A 15,810-nucleotide genomic window follows, 5' to 3' on the forward strand; every position below is an offset into this window, starting at 1 on the left:
TGGCTTTTAACTTTCCTTCTCTTTCAGAAAGAGTTTGGAATGCACACAAATTTATTTTTGAAAAAGCTAAACAGTAAGTTAGTAAAAGATGTCACCAGTCATTGTTTTTATGAGGATTTCTCTGGTTGTAGTCGTAAACAGCAAAGTAAAAAGTCACTCCATCTTCACTGATAGGTAACTGTAAAATCAAATATCTTACTTACAGGATAGCACCGGTCATAAAAAGTGAACATTGAACAACAGCGAAAATTAAACACTTTGGTATCTGCATTGCTGCAGATTTTAATGGCAAATGCTGAATAAGGACGGCTATGTACGTTCTAAGAAAAGATAGACGTTTTTATTAGTCATCCAGAAAAAGTCATGACAAATGGGAAAGACAAATTTATCAGTCCAGCTTCACTCTCCCACATGCAGATTGCACCCCTCCTGCACAGGAGATGGATCAGATCCCCTGTTTGACACCCTCCTGTCTTCATGTGCAGGGCTGTCTACGGAGTGGGGAAGAGGGCAGAGACTTGGCAGGCTGAGGGTGGGTAGATGACAACCTTGCATAAGTGGGTGGGTTGGTTTTGACTGTGGTGTGTGTGTGTGCAACCTGTCCCCTTTCAGCCCTGAAGGCATTGCCTGGAAAAGGGCAATTAGCTGTTCTGCTTAGCACTCCTCTGGTGGGGCAGTGGAGGTAAGGGGCAGTCCTGAAGACAAGGTAGGAGCAAGGCTGCTGGTGAACAGAGCCACTGTGGTGGCCCCTCACTTCTCTCTCTGTGGTTATGCCTCCAGCAGTTCCTTAGAGTCTGTCCGGGTGTTGGGGGTCCACCCTACAAATCATCTCTGGAGGGGAGCAACCCTGCTCTCCCATGTTCTCATCTCCCTTAGACTCCACCTGTAGATTTTCCCTCAGGAGGTGGGTGTTATCTGGCTCACAAAGAGATTTAATAAAAATCAGCTTAATAGACCATTATGAAAAATAGCAGCAGTAAAACACAGCCCCGTGGTCTCTTTTACTCAAAGCTGGAAACGTCTCTCAGACTTCAAAGAACTGTTCAGAGTATAATAGGTTTTGTACTTAATTGGAGTTGTGGAAATAGATATAGCAACCCTAAGGCCCCGATTCAGCAAAGCACTAGCATGTGCTTATCTCTCTTTCAACAGGGATGGGATTACTGAGGTGCTTAAAGTTAAGCACACACTTAATAGCTTTACTGGGTCAGGCTTAGATACTAAGGTGATGAATGGTACAGGAAAATATAGAGGTAGATTAGATAGATCAGAACACAGAAGGGCTGCAGGTTTATGTAGATGCCCAAGACCTACAGATTTTCTCCAAAACTTGGGACTTCTGTGGAGGTGGAGCACCACGTGCCTGCTCTCTCTGTAAACCTCTTACTATGCAGGAGGTAACAAAAAGAGAACTCTACTCTCCCAGAGGCCACAGAGATTTTTAGCCTATGTGAGGGCCAGTATGATTACAATACAAATTTTACAAAATGAGGCACGAAGTTCCAAGCAGTTATTGCTGGTCATGCTCCTGTTGAAATCAACAAAAGTGTTGCAATTGCATTCAGCGGGAGCTGGTTTGGACCCAGTGTAGAACCAGCCATGTAAATCCTTTATCTGTCAGAGAACGCGAAGATCTGTCATATGCCGTGCCAATGTCCAATGGACTACCACCGTTTTTTGTAGCTGGGCAGTCACTGAATGATGATATGAAGATCCCCTAAATCCATGTTGCTTTATTGTTTGTCTGTTATTTACACAGTGCTCAAAATGTGCTACGTGCTTTGTTGACACATAATACACATTTGCTACCCCAAAATGCTTACAATCTAAGATTAGACCCAATCCTAGGAAGAAGCAGCTAATAGTAAGGGTGTAAGAAAGGGAAGGACAAATATTTGCCCTTGTTTGCCTATGTGCCCTTTGATCTGTTGTTTTTTTTGGTAAATTATAGTGAGGGGAGGAGAGTGAAGGAAGAAAACTCAGGTGACCGGAGGAGGGTGGTAGCACATTTGACTCAGATGTTGGGGAGAGATCAGAAAACATTAGTCTGGAGTTGAAAAGTTTCATATTGAGTGTGAGGATGCCCCCTTATGCTGTCCCCTGTCCATGCTGCTGCTCCTGGCCTAGAGGAGATTAGCATTTTCCAGGGACCTGAGGCCTTTCATAGCTTCCTGAGAAGCTTGCGGGGGCCCTGTGAGGAAGTGCTTTGTGGATGAAGTGTCCTTGAATGGCTCCCATTTGCTCTGGAAGGGGAGGGGGCGGGCTGAATGGCCTGGCTCTTAACCCTGTTCCTGCTGCTGCCCTTGGCCGTTGACCAGTTGGGAAACGGATGATTGAGAATAACGTAGACTTTCAGTCTATTGACAAAATCCGTTAATCATTTTATTGTTCAATATCCACCAGATAACATGAAGGCTTTTGCTTTGTGATATTCAGTGTGGATTTCTAATTGTTCTTGATCTGTAACCATAGCCACAAAACAAGATGCAGAATGACATTGCGAGGTCCCAGATTTACTCTCTCTTCGACTTTCAGGTTACATTTGCTCAATTTAACCACTCCAAGTACAATATTTTCCATGCTGCTGGGATGGGACGCTCACCCTGTGATGTGATGTCCAGCAGTGTTCTTTCTGCTTCTTACATCATCAGTTAAAAAGATTCTGTGACACCAATTTGGCATGTCATTTTTTTTCAGTGAACCCCGAGGCCAACTTCTTCTATGAATTACAGGTTTACAGTGCAAACAGCATTAAAATCTTGTTTTCACCAGTAAAGCAAAGATAACCCAAATCACATAGAGAAAAGATGCAGTGAGTAATGGTTGCTTTTCTGACTATAACAACACCTGTAAATGTTTATTGGTCAACGGTTAGGTATTTTGGATAATTTGCTTGGGTCCCAATGAAATTGTTCCATTGCCAGAGTCTGCTTTTAACACAATACAGAGGCCTAACATAAACATTACAGAGAAGAGACATTTTCAGGTGTGGAAAGCAGAAAGGGGTACCTTGAAAATAATCTTGTCAGTGAAAGAAACAGACAAGCACTATGTAAGTGGGGAGGAAGGAAGAAAAGATGGAGAAATACAATGAAAATAGGAAAAACCTTTATTTCCCAAATTTTTGACCCTCTTGTGTTTTCTTTCGGGTAATCTGGTGTCCAGTTAAGAACTAATCACTTTGATCTTTGTCCCATTCATACATTAGTGTTTCTGAGCTGAATTGGTGCTTCCCTTGAGTGCTTACCTTATTTTGTTGCCAGATAAGTGACCAAAACAAGCCCCAGTGACTGTGGTGTGAAAGTTACAAAAATACATTTCTCTTTTTTATTATTCTGTGTAAGCCAGCAGCATCAAAGGAATGAGCTGCCCCCACTGATCTCACAGCTGCCGCCTGTCTCTGTTCTGTATATACGCTAAATTAATTGGAAAAACAGGGATAAAAAGGCATTTAGTTCGGGTCAGCCTGTTGGACTACAGCAAATACATGACAGGCTTAATCATTGTCTTTTGCCGAAGGACAGGTTGGCAGGGGCGAGCTCTCCAATCCTGCCTTATGAACATTGTTTTGTATTCCGGTGTCTTGGAGCATGGGTGCTGTGAGAAGAGGTACTCAGCACAGAGCATGCATACGATCCTATCATCAGGGTGTGATGTCACAGGGTGTTTTCAGGACAGGTTATTTGTCCTCGTCCACCGTGAAGTGGAGTTGAAGCCTTAGTTCGTTACAGTTGCATGGATGTAGCTTAAGAAAAAACTTTTGTTCCCCCTTAACAGCAATGTGGTTAATTACTGAATTCTTGTTGTCGGTGTCAGGTCAGTTTGTGGCGCCATGCTAAAAACAAACATATGGAGACAAATTTTTTCCATTGCCATCTAGTTTTTGGCATCGTACGTGTAAATGAGCATTGTCAAAAATAGTTGTAAGAAAGCCCAACCCTCATAGTGGTTTACAAACTGTGGACCATCTGAATTTGTTCATAAATAGAAATGTGCACTTACAATAAGGATAAATTGGCAAATCAAAGAAATGGGCTCAGGTACATCTTTTTAAACTTCTCCCAGCAGACTTTTTAGAATGGTAAATTATTAGGTGACTCAGCATGCATTCCATATTATAGCAGTAATTAATATGTGGTATACGTATTTAATGCTAATTAGATTGGTTTTCTTCTGAAATCTAAAGGGAAAAATGTATGGAATGATGTAATGTGTAAAGCAAAAATCAGCCTCCATTAAAAATGGGTCGGATAATTATTACTAATAATTGGTACAGGGAAGAACTTGGTCCCTATTCTTTTCTCTCCGGGCAGTGGAAATTAGTGGAAATTATTGCATGTGCAAACCAGTTGTTATTCTTTATAGAATGAATGTACCGTACAGTTATTTTTTTCCATCCATGTTTGTGATCTTGATTGTATAGATAATCTTTCTTTTTTCTTCTTTCTCTTTATTCCAGGCCTTCTGCCCTATCTAGTAGCCCAACATACTCAGAAATTCCGTTCATCAGAATTTCCCCACACAGAAATCCTGCTGCAACATCAGAATCTCCCTTCAGCCCACCTCACCCTTACATTAACCCTTACATGGATTACATCCGATCACTGCACAGCAGCCCATCTCTGTCCATGATCTCGGCAGCCCGTGGACTCAGCCCTACAGACGGTGGGTTTAAGACTGGCTTCCTGATTGCTGTCATTGTGGCAACTTGTTATATTAATCTTATCAACATTTCTTTTCCCTCCTGCTTCAAAGCAGCTTCAGCAGATTTGTCAGACATATTCATTATGTCATAAATGTTTCAATACTTCATCAGCCTATTGCTGGTCATTTGTACATTTCACAAATGTTGAAACATCATCCAAAACCAAAAAAAAAAAAAAAAAAAAGGCCTCCTTCAAAATTAAAATGTAACAGTGTTTATGGCTTGTAATATCTTCTGTTTTGTGGGTCAGACAATGGGTATGACTCTGACCTACCTTAAACCAGCGTAAATCAGGAATACCTGCCCTGAAATCAAACCAGATTCTCAGCTAGTATAAATCAACATATCTTGAATCAGTTCAAGAGATATATTGTGTTGGAAAGGTCTTTTCCTTGACTAAAATAGCAGTTTTATTATCTTAACAACACACTTGCTAATTTGGGTCATTATAGCTCTATTTAACTTAAATTGAACTAGTTTACACTAGCTAAGGATAAGACAAATTAAATTTCACTGGTATGAGATATATGATTGGTGATCAGAATCAGGTGCTGCATATTTAAATGACTCACATTTAGGCAGCATAGCAGAAAAGTGATTTTCCCTGAGGTCTGAATAGGATGTAGATATTACTCCCTCCCCTTGTTTTATTTGGATGTAAGTTAAATTATAAAGGACCAAGATCTGCAGTCTCTACTCAGTCCTTACTCATCAAAACTCCCATTGATTTTAATTTTAATTTTGTCTTAGTAAGTAATGAACAGAATCACATGTGGGCTGGACCTTGTGAAGTGTGGTTTTTAGCAGTACATTAGCAGTTTGACTTTTCAAAATTGCAATATTGTGCTGAGTGGAGTTACAGTGGGCCAGGTTAGCAAATGAGTATGTGATGAAGATGATTAAACTACTATTTTAATTAAGAAAAAGATCTTCCCGGTGCTCACACAAATTTACAAAACAGACATGCTGACTTTAGCAGAATCTGAAAAATGAGCAGTGTACCCTGTTCAAATAGATAACTAGGGCCTGGTCTACACTGCTGGCAAAATTCAGCGGCAGTCGATGGGAGTAACGCAAGCTATGCAGAGTAGCTTGCGTAACTCCAGTCGACTTTGTAACTTCTGTGTAAGGCACCATCTCCACTGTGCTGCACTGATGGGAAATGTGTACCTGTTGATGCCGTACTACACTTTTTGGGGAGGTGGTTTTATTAGACCGACTTCTGGATTGATTAAGCATGTCTTCACTGCCGCTCAACTGAGCCGGAAAAATCGATCTGAGGGTGGCGAATTTTCCGCTGTCAGTGTACACATAGTCTAATTAATCCTCATGTATAGGAGCCTATACCTTTACCGCTAACCCATTAGTTATGGGTGCATATTCTTATGAGAATAAATTTTAATGACCTATTGTCAATCAAAGTGAATGTATGCATGTAGGAATTTCCACTGGTGATATGGACAGTTCGGTGGCTGTGTAAGAGTCATGGTTAATTTTACACTTTTTTATTTTAACAAAAAATGTTATATGATGACTAGAAAAATCATTTTAAAAGAACACTTTGGTGATTATTCTGAAATCCTTATCTTGCCCCAAAGAGATTCTATACATTTATTGTAAAATAACCATGACATAACTTTTAAGAGCTCTTTAAAACATCTGTCTCTCAATCTCTCACATGCTCTCTCCCAAATATGTTAATATATGTACATGTATATTGGCATGCATGTACATATGCAGACATATGTTCACTGTATCTACAGGAAAATATGATATATGTGATCTCTCAAGAAAACAAGAATTAGATTGGTTAGCGTATAACCAATTATAATCTCTGATGACAGAGATTGTATTTATTTTCTCGAACTGTGTACAAAATTGAACATATTGTAGGTACTAAACAAATAAAAGCAAATTATAACAAATTTTCCTAGTAAACACGGATCAAATTATTACTCAGTTTATGTGTGAATACCTTTGGGCAGTCAACTCTTAAGACCAGAGATTGTTTAATAAAGGTAGTTTCTTGTATATATAAAACATATTCTACTGCATACACTGTGTTTGGGTTTATATATGAATGTGTGTATTCATATATTTGATTTTCAAGCAATGTATAGGTACTTACACAGCACAGTGATGGCCACCATATAAGAATGTGTGCGTGCATGTGAGTATAGTGATATACATACAGCTAAACTATGCTGTATAATTTGATTTATAGGGACACCATCATGGACCAAAAGAGTCCTGATTCCTTAAATAGCCTTAATTATGAAAGCAGCAGAGGCTTTCACACAGCAAAATCCTAGGGAAATATACATGGACAAAGAAAAATTACAAGGAATTGTGCAAGGATTTATAGCTTTTATTATCATGGCATTTTAGTTGCATTGTAATTATACTTTGATGGCATGTATTTATAAAATTGAAAGAGTTAAAGTAGTAATATAACTTACGAAGCAAATTTGTGCATATATAGGCATTTTTTAAAAGTTAATATAAAGAACAATTTAATAACTGCTATCAAATGAGATTCCTACACAATTTCACTTACACTTTAATTCCTCCTCAGTTGCACATAGAAATTAAAAGATCAGCATACTGCCATCTCTATTGTCCAGCGTGAAGTTTCATAGGTATCCCAATAAAGAACCTATTTAATGAAAGGTTGTAAAATATGTTGCATGGAATTCAAAGTTAGGCAGGCAAGCTAGTCAAGTATGCAGCTATTCAGGCAGCTCTCCTCAGATCAGACCAAAATCTCCCTTGTTTGTTGACAGTCCCTACCACATTTTGGACACTACTGGAATGCAAATAATAAAGAATAGTTCAAGAGTATATCTGTGTACACATGCATATGGCTAAAGATATAAGTGGCTTGATTATAAATTCTGTCACACGCAGTTTGTATTTGAAGGCGTGTAAAATTATGCTGTTTTTTTCTGAAAATCATGGTAAGTTGTTGTCTATTGCCAGTTAAATTGCTTTAGGTCAGTTAGATAATTCTTTGTGGGCTCAGTCCACAGTTGCACAGATCTCGGGATGACCAAGGACCAAAACAGACAATTGCATAACGTAGAGCAGCTTTAGGACCGCTCTAAGTTATGCCACTTGGAGCCAATGGCTATAGATACTGAGGATCTAACTGAGTGCTTTGCATCCCATGTCATTGCTTCACCCAGGAAAACAAGTGGTGTGGAACCAGCTTGGCTGGTGTTGGTCCACCCAAGGATTTCCCACAGCAACACAAAGCAACCAGAGGTGGAGCAGAGGACCGAGCCCATTGTTATTTCAGAAGTGCCCACAGTGTGCTCAGTACTGTCTACACAGCAGAAAGAAGCAGGATGTGATTCTTTTCTGATTTACACAGGTGTAAAGCAGGAGTAACTCCACAGAGGGTACCCTGGTATAAAAACTGGTGTAAATGGGAAGAGAATCAGGACTGCAGACCTTGCCCTGAACAGGGCAGAGCTGGACCTAGAATCATTCTTAATGGGGTAACCCTGCAAATATGCCCATGAGGAACTTTATATGTGTGAATAGCCCCATTGAGCTTTGCTTTTCTACAATATCTATATTTTAAAAAATAAATTGCACATCATAACTATACTCAATTACCCTTCAACCAATCCATTATTAATTGACCAATTTCTTGTATTTAAAGAAGTTCTTGAGGAAAGATTTCTTAAGGAAACCAAAAATTCTTTCAGTTTATGGAATATTGGTAATAAATATAATTATGTGCTCACTATATGCCTTTACAGGTTCTGCAGCATTTCCTTTTAAGGCTTGCAGCCAATGTTATTGTTAATTAACCCAGACACTTATGTCAGAAAGCTCAGGAAGTGTTTTACGTGTGTCTGGAAAGATATCATGATTGTCTAGTACTGTAAAACTTTAAAATCAATGACTCAGTGTAATGAGCGAGGGTTTTTTTTTTATTTGTGGTCAAAGGTTTTTCTTGTCATTTTACAGAAAGAGACAGTGGCAAGGTGTGGATTATATTTATGTTAGAAATCAATTTGTAATTTGAAAACAAGAATGTTGCTCAGCTCACGTCTCTTGTGGTTTCTTTTCCTGCACTGTCGAAAGTCCTTTTATGTTTCTTTAACATTTCCTAAAGTTTGATTTAAAACAATGTTTATTCTTCATTTATGTCATCTCTCATGAAATAATGTGAAAATAATGTGAAAACATAAACTGTTTTTTCCTTTTTCAATGTGCTCTGTAAATCCTGTTTTGTAGGAGCTCCCACCCAAACTCTGCTATTTTATTTTTCCTTTTAGAATAAAATTTGATCCTGTGTTTGTGGAGTTTCATTTAGGACATGATCCTTCAAACACTAATGCAAATAAGCCACTTTACCCATGTTAATAGTCCATTGTGAATAAAATTATTCAGTGTTTGCAGGATTAGTGCTTAAAGCTGTATTTCCACTCAGAACAGAGCCAGTGAAATGATGGAAGAAAGACACTGAATAACAAGTAGAAGTATAAAAATACTCTTGTTTGTTGTAAAGCCCTAATATCTGAGGATCTCCAAGTACTTTACAGATATTAATGAACTGTCCTGCACAACATTCTTAGGAGCACAGGTAGGGAAGTATTATCTCCACTTTACAAATGGAGCAGCTAAGGACCAGAGAGGTAAAGTGACTTGCCCAAACTCACCTAAGAAGACTGTGGCAGAAACAAGAATAGAACCCATCTGTTCTAAGCCTCAAAACTATTTATTAATAACTGCAGCATAAAAGGGCCACGGAAATGAAATATTGTTAAATTTATGTAGATATTCTTATTAGCCAATGTTACACTTCAGCTAATGGCACTGAGTTTAGTAATGCTTCAAAATTATATGGGGGAAAAACAGATCATGAATAATTTTCACAGAAAAAAAGTTGTTTTTTTATGAGTATAGGAGGTCATTTGTAGAGGATTGGATGATTCATGAACTTGGTAACAGCATAGACAGTCTCTCTCCTCTATGGCTCTGAGCTTTACACACCTAAGTAGGCCCATCGAGGTCATTGGGACCACTCTCATGAGTTCCATTACTCACGTATATGTTTGTAGGATCGAGAGGGGCTTACTCATTAACATGAATCCAGCCTTGGCTAAAAATGCCTATAAATTGTTCCTGTCTGACAGCTAATTTGCTATAATGAAATTAGTTTGTCCTAGTCCAGTTTTGCATGTCTCACAAAATTCCCCCATTGACGACATCCTTTTGGTATTCTCAGCAGAGCATTCAGAGATGTGAATGAGCATGGAATTCGGACTGCTTAGCTAAAGGTGTTTCAGGTTAAGTTTGAGATACGTCGGCGCTGGAGGGAGGCTTTTGCCACTAGTGGTTAGCTTTTCATGGGACTAAATAAAACATATTCATTTCCAAGCCTGTCAGTCTGTCTGTCACTTTTAAAGTCACTTAAAAAATAAATATAAAAAATGGGGTCACTGTGAGCTAATGAATATTTTATGTCTTGCCGTTTTGTGAATGATGTCTTTGCAGTATCACTGGTTTAAGTATGTTGACTGCAGTGGCATATTGCAGATGCTGCATTTCATTAAAAAATAAACAAGCCAGTTTAATAGCCAACGGGAAGCAGTGGTGTAATAAAATGTTGCCTTTTGTTTGTCTTACGTCATTAATGGTGCTTTTTATGTTGTGTTCTTAGCTCCACACGCTGGAGTCAGTCCAGCTGAATATTACCATCAGATGGCTCTATTGGCAGGTCAGCGCAGCCCATATGCAGACATCATTCCTTCAGCCGCTACTGCAGGAGCTGGCGCCCTCCATATGGAATATCTTCACGCCATGGATAGTAAGTGAGCACGTTGTAAAGAATGAGGCAAATTAAGGCCCTAACCCTGTAATGAGAGCCCTATGGCTGAATTCCTTTTGCTCATGTGAAGCCCCGCTGTCATCAGTAGAGCTCTGTGCAGATGCAGGGGTCTGTGCCCACATGATTCACTTTGGAGGATCGGGGCCTAAAAGTGGTTTAAGTGAGAGGTGGCAAAGTGGATCTGATAATACATTTTGAAAGAGAACAGGGAGAGAAATGTGATTGCTTCTAAAAATAAAGGACTGTGGGTAAAACTAACTTTCAGTGGGCTTAAATTTCTAGCTGACTAAGTGCTTTTGAAAAGGTTACCATACATTAACAAACAAGTAATTTTATCTTTAATGTTGATATTTCTCTTGCTGTTGATACCCACATTTATATCCATTTTCCTAGTGTTAGTAAGTATCCCTGTCCCCTCAAAAAACCAGCAACCAGTCAATGTGAAAAACTCTTCTTTTATAGAAGTTGGCTAAAGCGTCTTCAAAGAGCAGCGGATATGTTTAAAAATTGTGTATTATAGCACTGACTAAGCCTTGAGATTGTTTGTGACCGATTGTGAGGTTGCTCAGATGATGTGGATGGCTGATTCCCCGTGGATCCAATTTCAAATTTCTAAGCTATATACTTTCTTCCACCTGCTACACCATCTTCAAGACTTTTTGTCATGGCCTCTGTTTCTCTTACCAAAGCGACTGGAAAGCACTCCATCTGAAGCCTCTCATTGCTGGTTTTTAATCAGCCAAAGGGAGTTACTGTTGAGTTGTGTGAAGCACTTCACTCATGAGCTGCTAACACTGTCTGTGGAATACTCTCATTTCCCCCTATCCTCCATGACTTGGGAAATCAGAGATTGTTGCTTTTTACACGGCAGCACAGAGTCATACAATGGTATGTGGCATTGGTTTGGCCTGTGACTCTTAATTCCTTGCCAGCATGTGCTTTCTTCTGGTCTATATCTCATTATTGACCATGTTCTAAGGCTTCTGATCCCAAGGAGTCCACAGAGAATGTGAGAATTATGAGGCCTACCCATAGCAAGCATGAAGACATAAGAAAGTCACCGTTGCAAGGAAATTCATTTAAATATATGTTAAATAAGAGATTGATAAGTTTTGCAAGTCAGGCAAGATATATTGGGCAGGAATTGAGTGTGCAAATTAAACACTTTTATTCCATTTGTTGGAAAGAAGGTGAGCACATTTTTAAACCATTCAATTTCAATTACAAATTATATATTCTGTATTCAATTACTGTGCATGGTGCTTTACAGTAGGTACAGTATTCCAAACATATTCATTTCCTGCTTGGAGGAGCTTATAAAAACCAGAAACTGATGTGTGGGCATTATTGCCGATAAGCTTCACAGAAGATGGAGTTTTTCAAAGGGTTTTGAAGGAGAAGGAAGACAGTTGGGGGAGAGGGGCATAAATGGCTATTAATGTGTTTGGCACATATGAATAGCAATTTATGATATTCATTTTCAGCTTTAGGATGGTTTGGGACATGTACGTATAATAATCACTTATACTTACTGGCCCAGATCCTCAACTTGTGTAAATGTCATAGCTCCATTGAAGTTAATGGAGCTATGATACTTTACACAAGCTCAGGATCTGGTTCATGGTGTATAATACCTTGAATCCCAAAGCACTTGATAAATAGTGGGCTCAATCCAAACTGCCATACTGTCCTACTGTCATTTGCTTGTTAAACACTTTATCTACCATGATGATAGTATTCTAGAAAAACCTAAAGAGACAGATAGAATCCTGCAACACTTACACAAATAATGCCAGAGACACCAAAAGAACTGCTTGTGGAGTAAAGACTGGAGGATAGGCCCCACTATAAGATGTATAGAATTGCATCTTCAGAATCACAAATAATTACTTCTTCTTAAAGAGAAGGATGTTGACTTTCAGTGCATATGTTCTCTGTTCATTCATAAAAAATGTACTACTCGTAATCTCAAATAGGGACATTTGCTGTGACCAGCTTCAGCTGTCCAGATATTTGATATATGCAATTTAATTTGTTTTGTGTTTGGTTTTAAAGTTGAGATCACATATTTGCGATTCATTATAGCAGCAACTTTTCAATTAGGGATTATTTCAGTATTAAAGACAAAAAAATTGAAGCAGTATTATGCAAATTGGTTATTTTAAACAGTAAATAGAGAATTAAAATAAGAGTGAATTCTAAGAAGGTCACTTAGCCTCACCTTCTCTATTTGATGAGAATGTGTTTAGTCAGGCAATAGCTTCTTTTATCTAAAGAGAGGATGAAGTTACCCTTTTACTTTGTAAAAACTAATTAAAACTATCTTAACTTGCATGGATATACAGTAAATTAATTGTCATTAAGTAGGAATCTGAATGTCCTATCATTCATCATGCTAAAGAAAACCCCTTTCTTCTTTGTCAGAATTTTAGATTAGAAAAGAGAAACAAAACAATTAGCAGGAAGCCAATATTAAGATGCTTTTTTTCTGAACAATGAGAATGCCCATGTTTGCATTTAATAGCTAAATAGTGTGATCAGTGCAAAATTATGCCATTTGTTTCAATCTCACTTCTTAAGGATTATTATGGTGATTTTAAAAGTCCTCCTTCCACCCTGCCCCATCTTGTTAAAAAGAATTAAAAGGAAGTTGATAATTTTCCTCATTATTTGCAACCAAATGCTGAGAAAATAACTTACTCGACCCACTGAAAGACCCCTGCTCATGTATACCACACAACAATAGAGCAGAAACAGAATGTTCTGAATTTACTATATGGAGAAAGTGAAACACAGACACTGTCTCTTACAGCATGTGTGTGCATAGCAGCTAGCATGATGATCAAATCTGGGGCCTCTAGACTCTATTGTAATACAAATAATAACCATATGCGTTATGCAGAAGATGGACACAGAGCTTTATACAGAGTACAGGGAACACCTGCCTTCTTCCTGTTTGATGGTGTTGGAGAGCCATGTTTACTGGAGTGGGGGACAGGGTACTTGGTTCTTGTGCAGAGGGTTGAAACTTTCTGCATGCTCTGGAGCCTTGCTCCATGGGAACTTTTTGGTGAACTCCCATTGACTTCAGCGGGAGTAGAGCTACCTAGGTCCACACTGAGTGCTTTTGACAATTCCACCCTGTAAGGCCTACCTAGGTTTGACATTTTGACTGAATGTAGGCTGAGTTTCAAGAAAAGATGGGACAAGTTTTGGCTAGTAGACCCATTCCTTCCACCTGTGTGTCAGCAAGGGATTTATGGATTTGGAAACCAAGACAAAACTCAGGATGTGTACGTCCATAAAGTAAAACCAAAGTGCTGCTGACGCCTCTGAACCAAAACCACGGAGTTTTGCACAGCTCCAATTTAAAAAAATTCAAACCTGTCATGTTCATAATCTTCAAAGGAGATCAATGCCTTTGGCATGTTTGAAGAAATGTGATTTAAAGGAAATAAAATTATACTTCTGAAAATTGTTCCATTATAATTGTTGCTAAAAACTTCAATTCAGAAATCAAATTCATGGACCAATTTGCAGCAAGGCATATTCCATTTTGGAAAATGATTAAAACTGATATCAACGATTTTAGAAATGAGCTCCATCCTAGGAACAAGTCTTTACTTACAACACTGACTTTGATTTTTGGCTACACATCCCGTCTCAAAGCTTCACTAGCTGCTATTACAATTTCCTTTATTATAATATCTACTCCACATGGACTAGATTCTTTAAAAAGTCGGTCTTCTACTCTGTAGAACTCCACAGCCTACTTTCTGTTTCCACTCACTGCCTAAGTTGATGGTTTTGCAGTGCTTGCTCGGAAGGCGAATGGAATTTTTAGTGAATCACTGGCCCTCCATTTTTGGTCTCCAGGAATCTTCTAAAGAAGTGGAATGTTATGCTTCATTGGGAGAATATCATGAATAGATAAACATCTCAAATTAACAAATGCTGAAGTGTTTGTGTTTGAAAATAAATGACAGGGCAAAGCTGCAAAGTTTATTTTAGCAGTCAGAGATTCTTATAAATTGTGATCTATTTCTTTTCATAGTAATATATTCAGAATGATGCTATATTAAACATTTTGCAACATAATGAATAATTATCTCATGTTTAAAACCTCTTAAGAATTTAAAACCTAATTAAATGGTGAATACAAGAAAAACAGCCAGGCATTTAATTGTATTTTCCATTTTGAAAGTCACTGCCTCACTTGAAGCCAGTCCTACTCTTCCATTACCAAATACTGTCGTGCTCTGATTTGGCCATAATTGTCATCTCATGCTGGGACACAGGAATGCTCTTTTTATACACAGAAATATTAGCCCTTAGGAAATTGACCAAGTTCCAGCTAGATACAAGTTGGGGGCTGACTAATTTCCAGATCCAGGTGAGGCCACTAGGACATACTGTCCCAAGGAGAAGAGAAGGTCTGTGGCTACTGAATGATAAGGCATGCTGATGATCTAGGCTCCCTCTTATAAATCCACTCTGCTCTGCCTTCCCCAGCTGGAGACCACCTCTTATGTGCCTACAACAGAGCCAGGGGACAGGGATGTGCTGGCACAGAGCCCAGAGTGGCTCACTGCTGAAGAGAAGACTGGCTGCTGATAACAGTTGGGAGGGAAGGGGGAGGTTTAATGAACGTTTGAGGGAAAAAGTCTTTTCAAACAGCCCTAGTGTGACTTAGGAATGGGTTGGCTCATTTTAGAGAAGGGAGGGAGTCGTACGTTTGTTGAGAGTCTGTGGGGTACCAGGAAGAGTATAACTGTACTTAGTAGCTCTGTGCAGTTTGTTAAGCTTCTCTTCACAGTCCTAGAGTTAGTTCAGACGTGGTTGACGCTTATTTTGGTACAAGTGTCCTCTGCTCGGAAATGGCTTAAAGAACTGCCATGTGTATTTCAAGGAGTTCTCAGGCTGAAATGAGACAATGCTCTGATCAGCAAAGAGGCAGACTACAACCATGTTTATAGATCATTTATCAGGCTGTCTAAGCTTTCACTTCAGATGATAAATGTAATCTAGCGGTGTTCATGTTACAGTACTTTTTAATTATCACTTCATTTTCCGACAAAACCTTTGGAATACATTTCTCATTTGCAGCTGAAAACATAACTAGCTGATACTTGATTTATAAACACGGCTGTGATTTGCCTATTTCCTGATCAGAGCATTGTCTCATTTCAGTATCAGAAACAGTTCATCTGTGCGTGGCAGTTCTCTAACAAATTCCCCAGGAGAGGACCCTTGTATCAAA

General features: G+C 38.8%; 1 protein-coding gene across 1 annotated transcript in view; it reads left to right on the forward strand.

The window, feature by feature from the left end:
- Window positions 1–15,810, forward strand: part of GLI3 (GLI family zinc finger 3) — a 238,333-nt gene that overhangs the window by 147,254 nt on the left and 75,269 nt on the right. The window contains exons 5-6 of the mRNA XM_067550432.1: window positions 4,460–4,665; window positions 10,383–10,529. Of these exons, the coding sequence (XP_067406533.1) occupies window positions 4,460–4,665; window positions 10,383–10,529 (353 nt within the window). The remainder of the gene's footprint in view (window positions 1–4,459; window positions 4,666–10,382; window positions 10,530–15,810) is intronic.

The sequence above is a fragment of the Emydura macquarii genome, unplaced genomic scaffold (assembly GCF_026122565.2).
Source record: "Emydura macquarii macquarii isolate MOO-44397 ecotype Brisbane River unplaced genomic scaffold, CSIRO-AGI_Emac_v2 contig_1263, whole genome shotgun sequence".
Classification (NCBI taxonomy): Eukaryota; Metazoa; Chordata; order Testudines; family Chelidae; genus Emydura; species Emydura macquarii.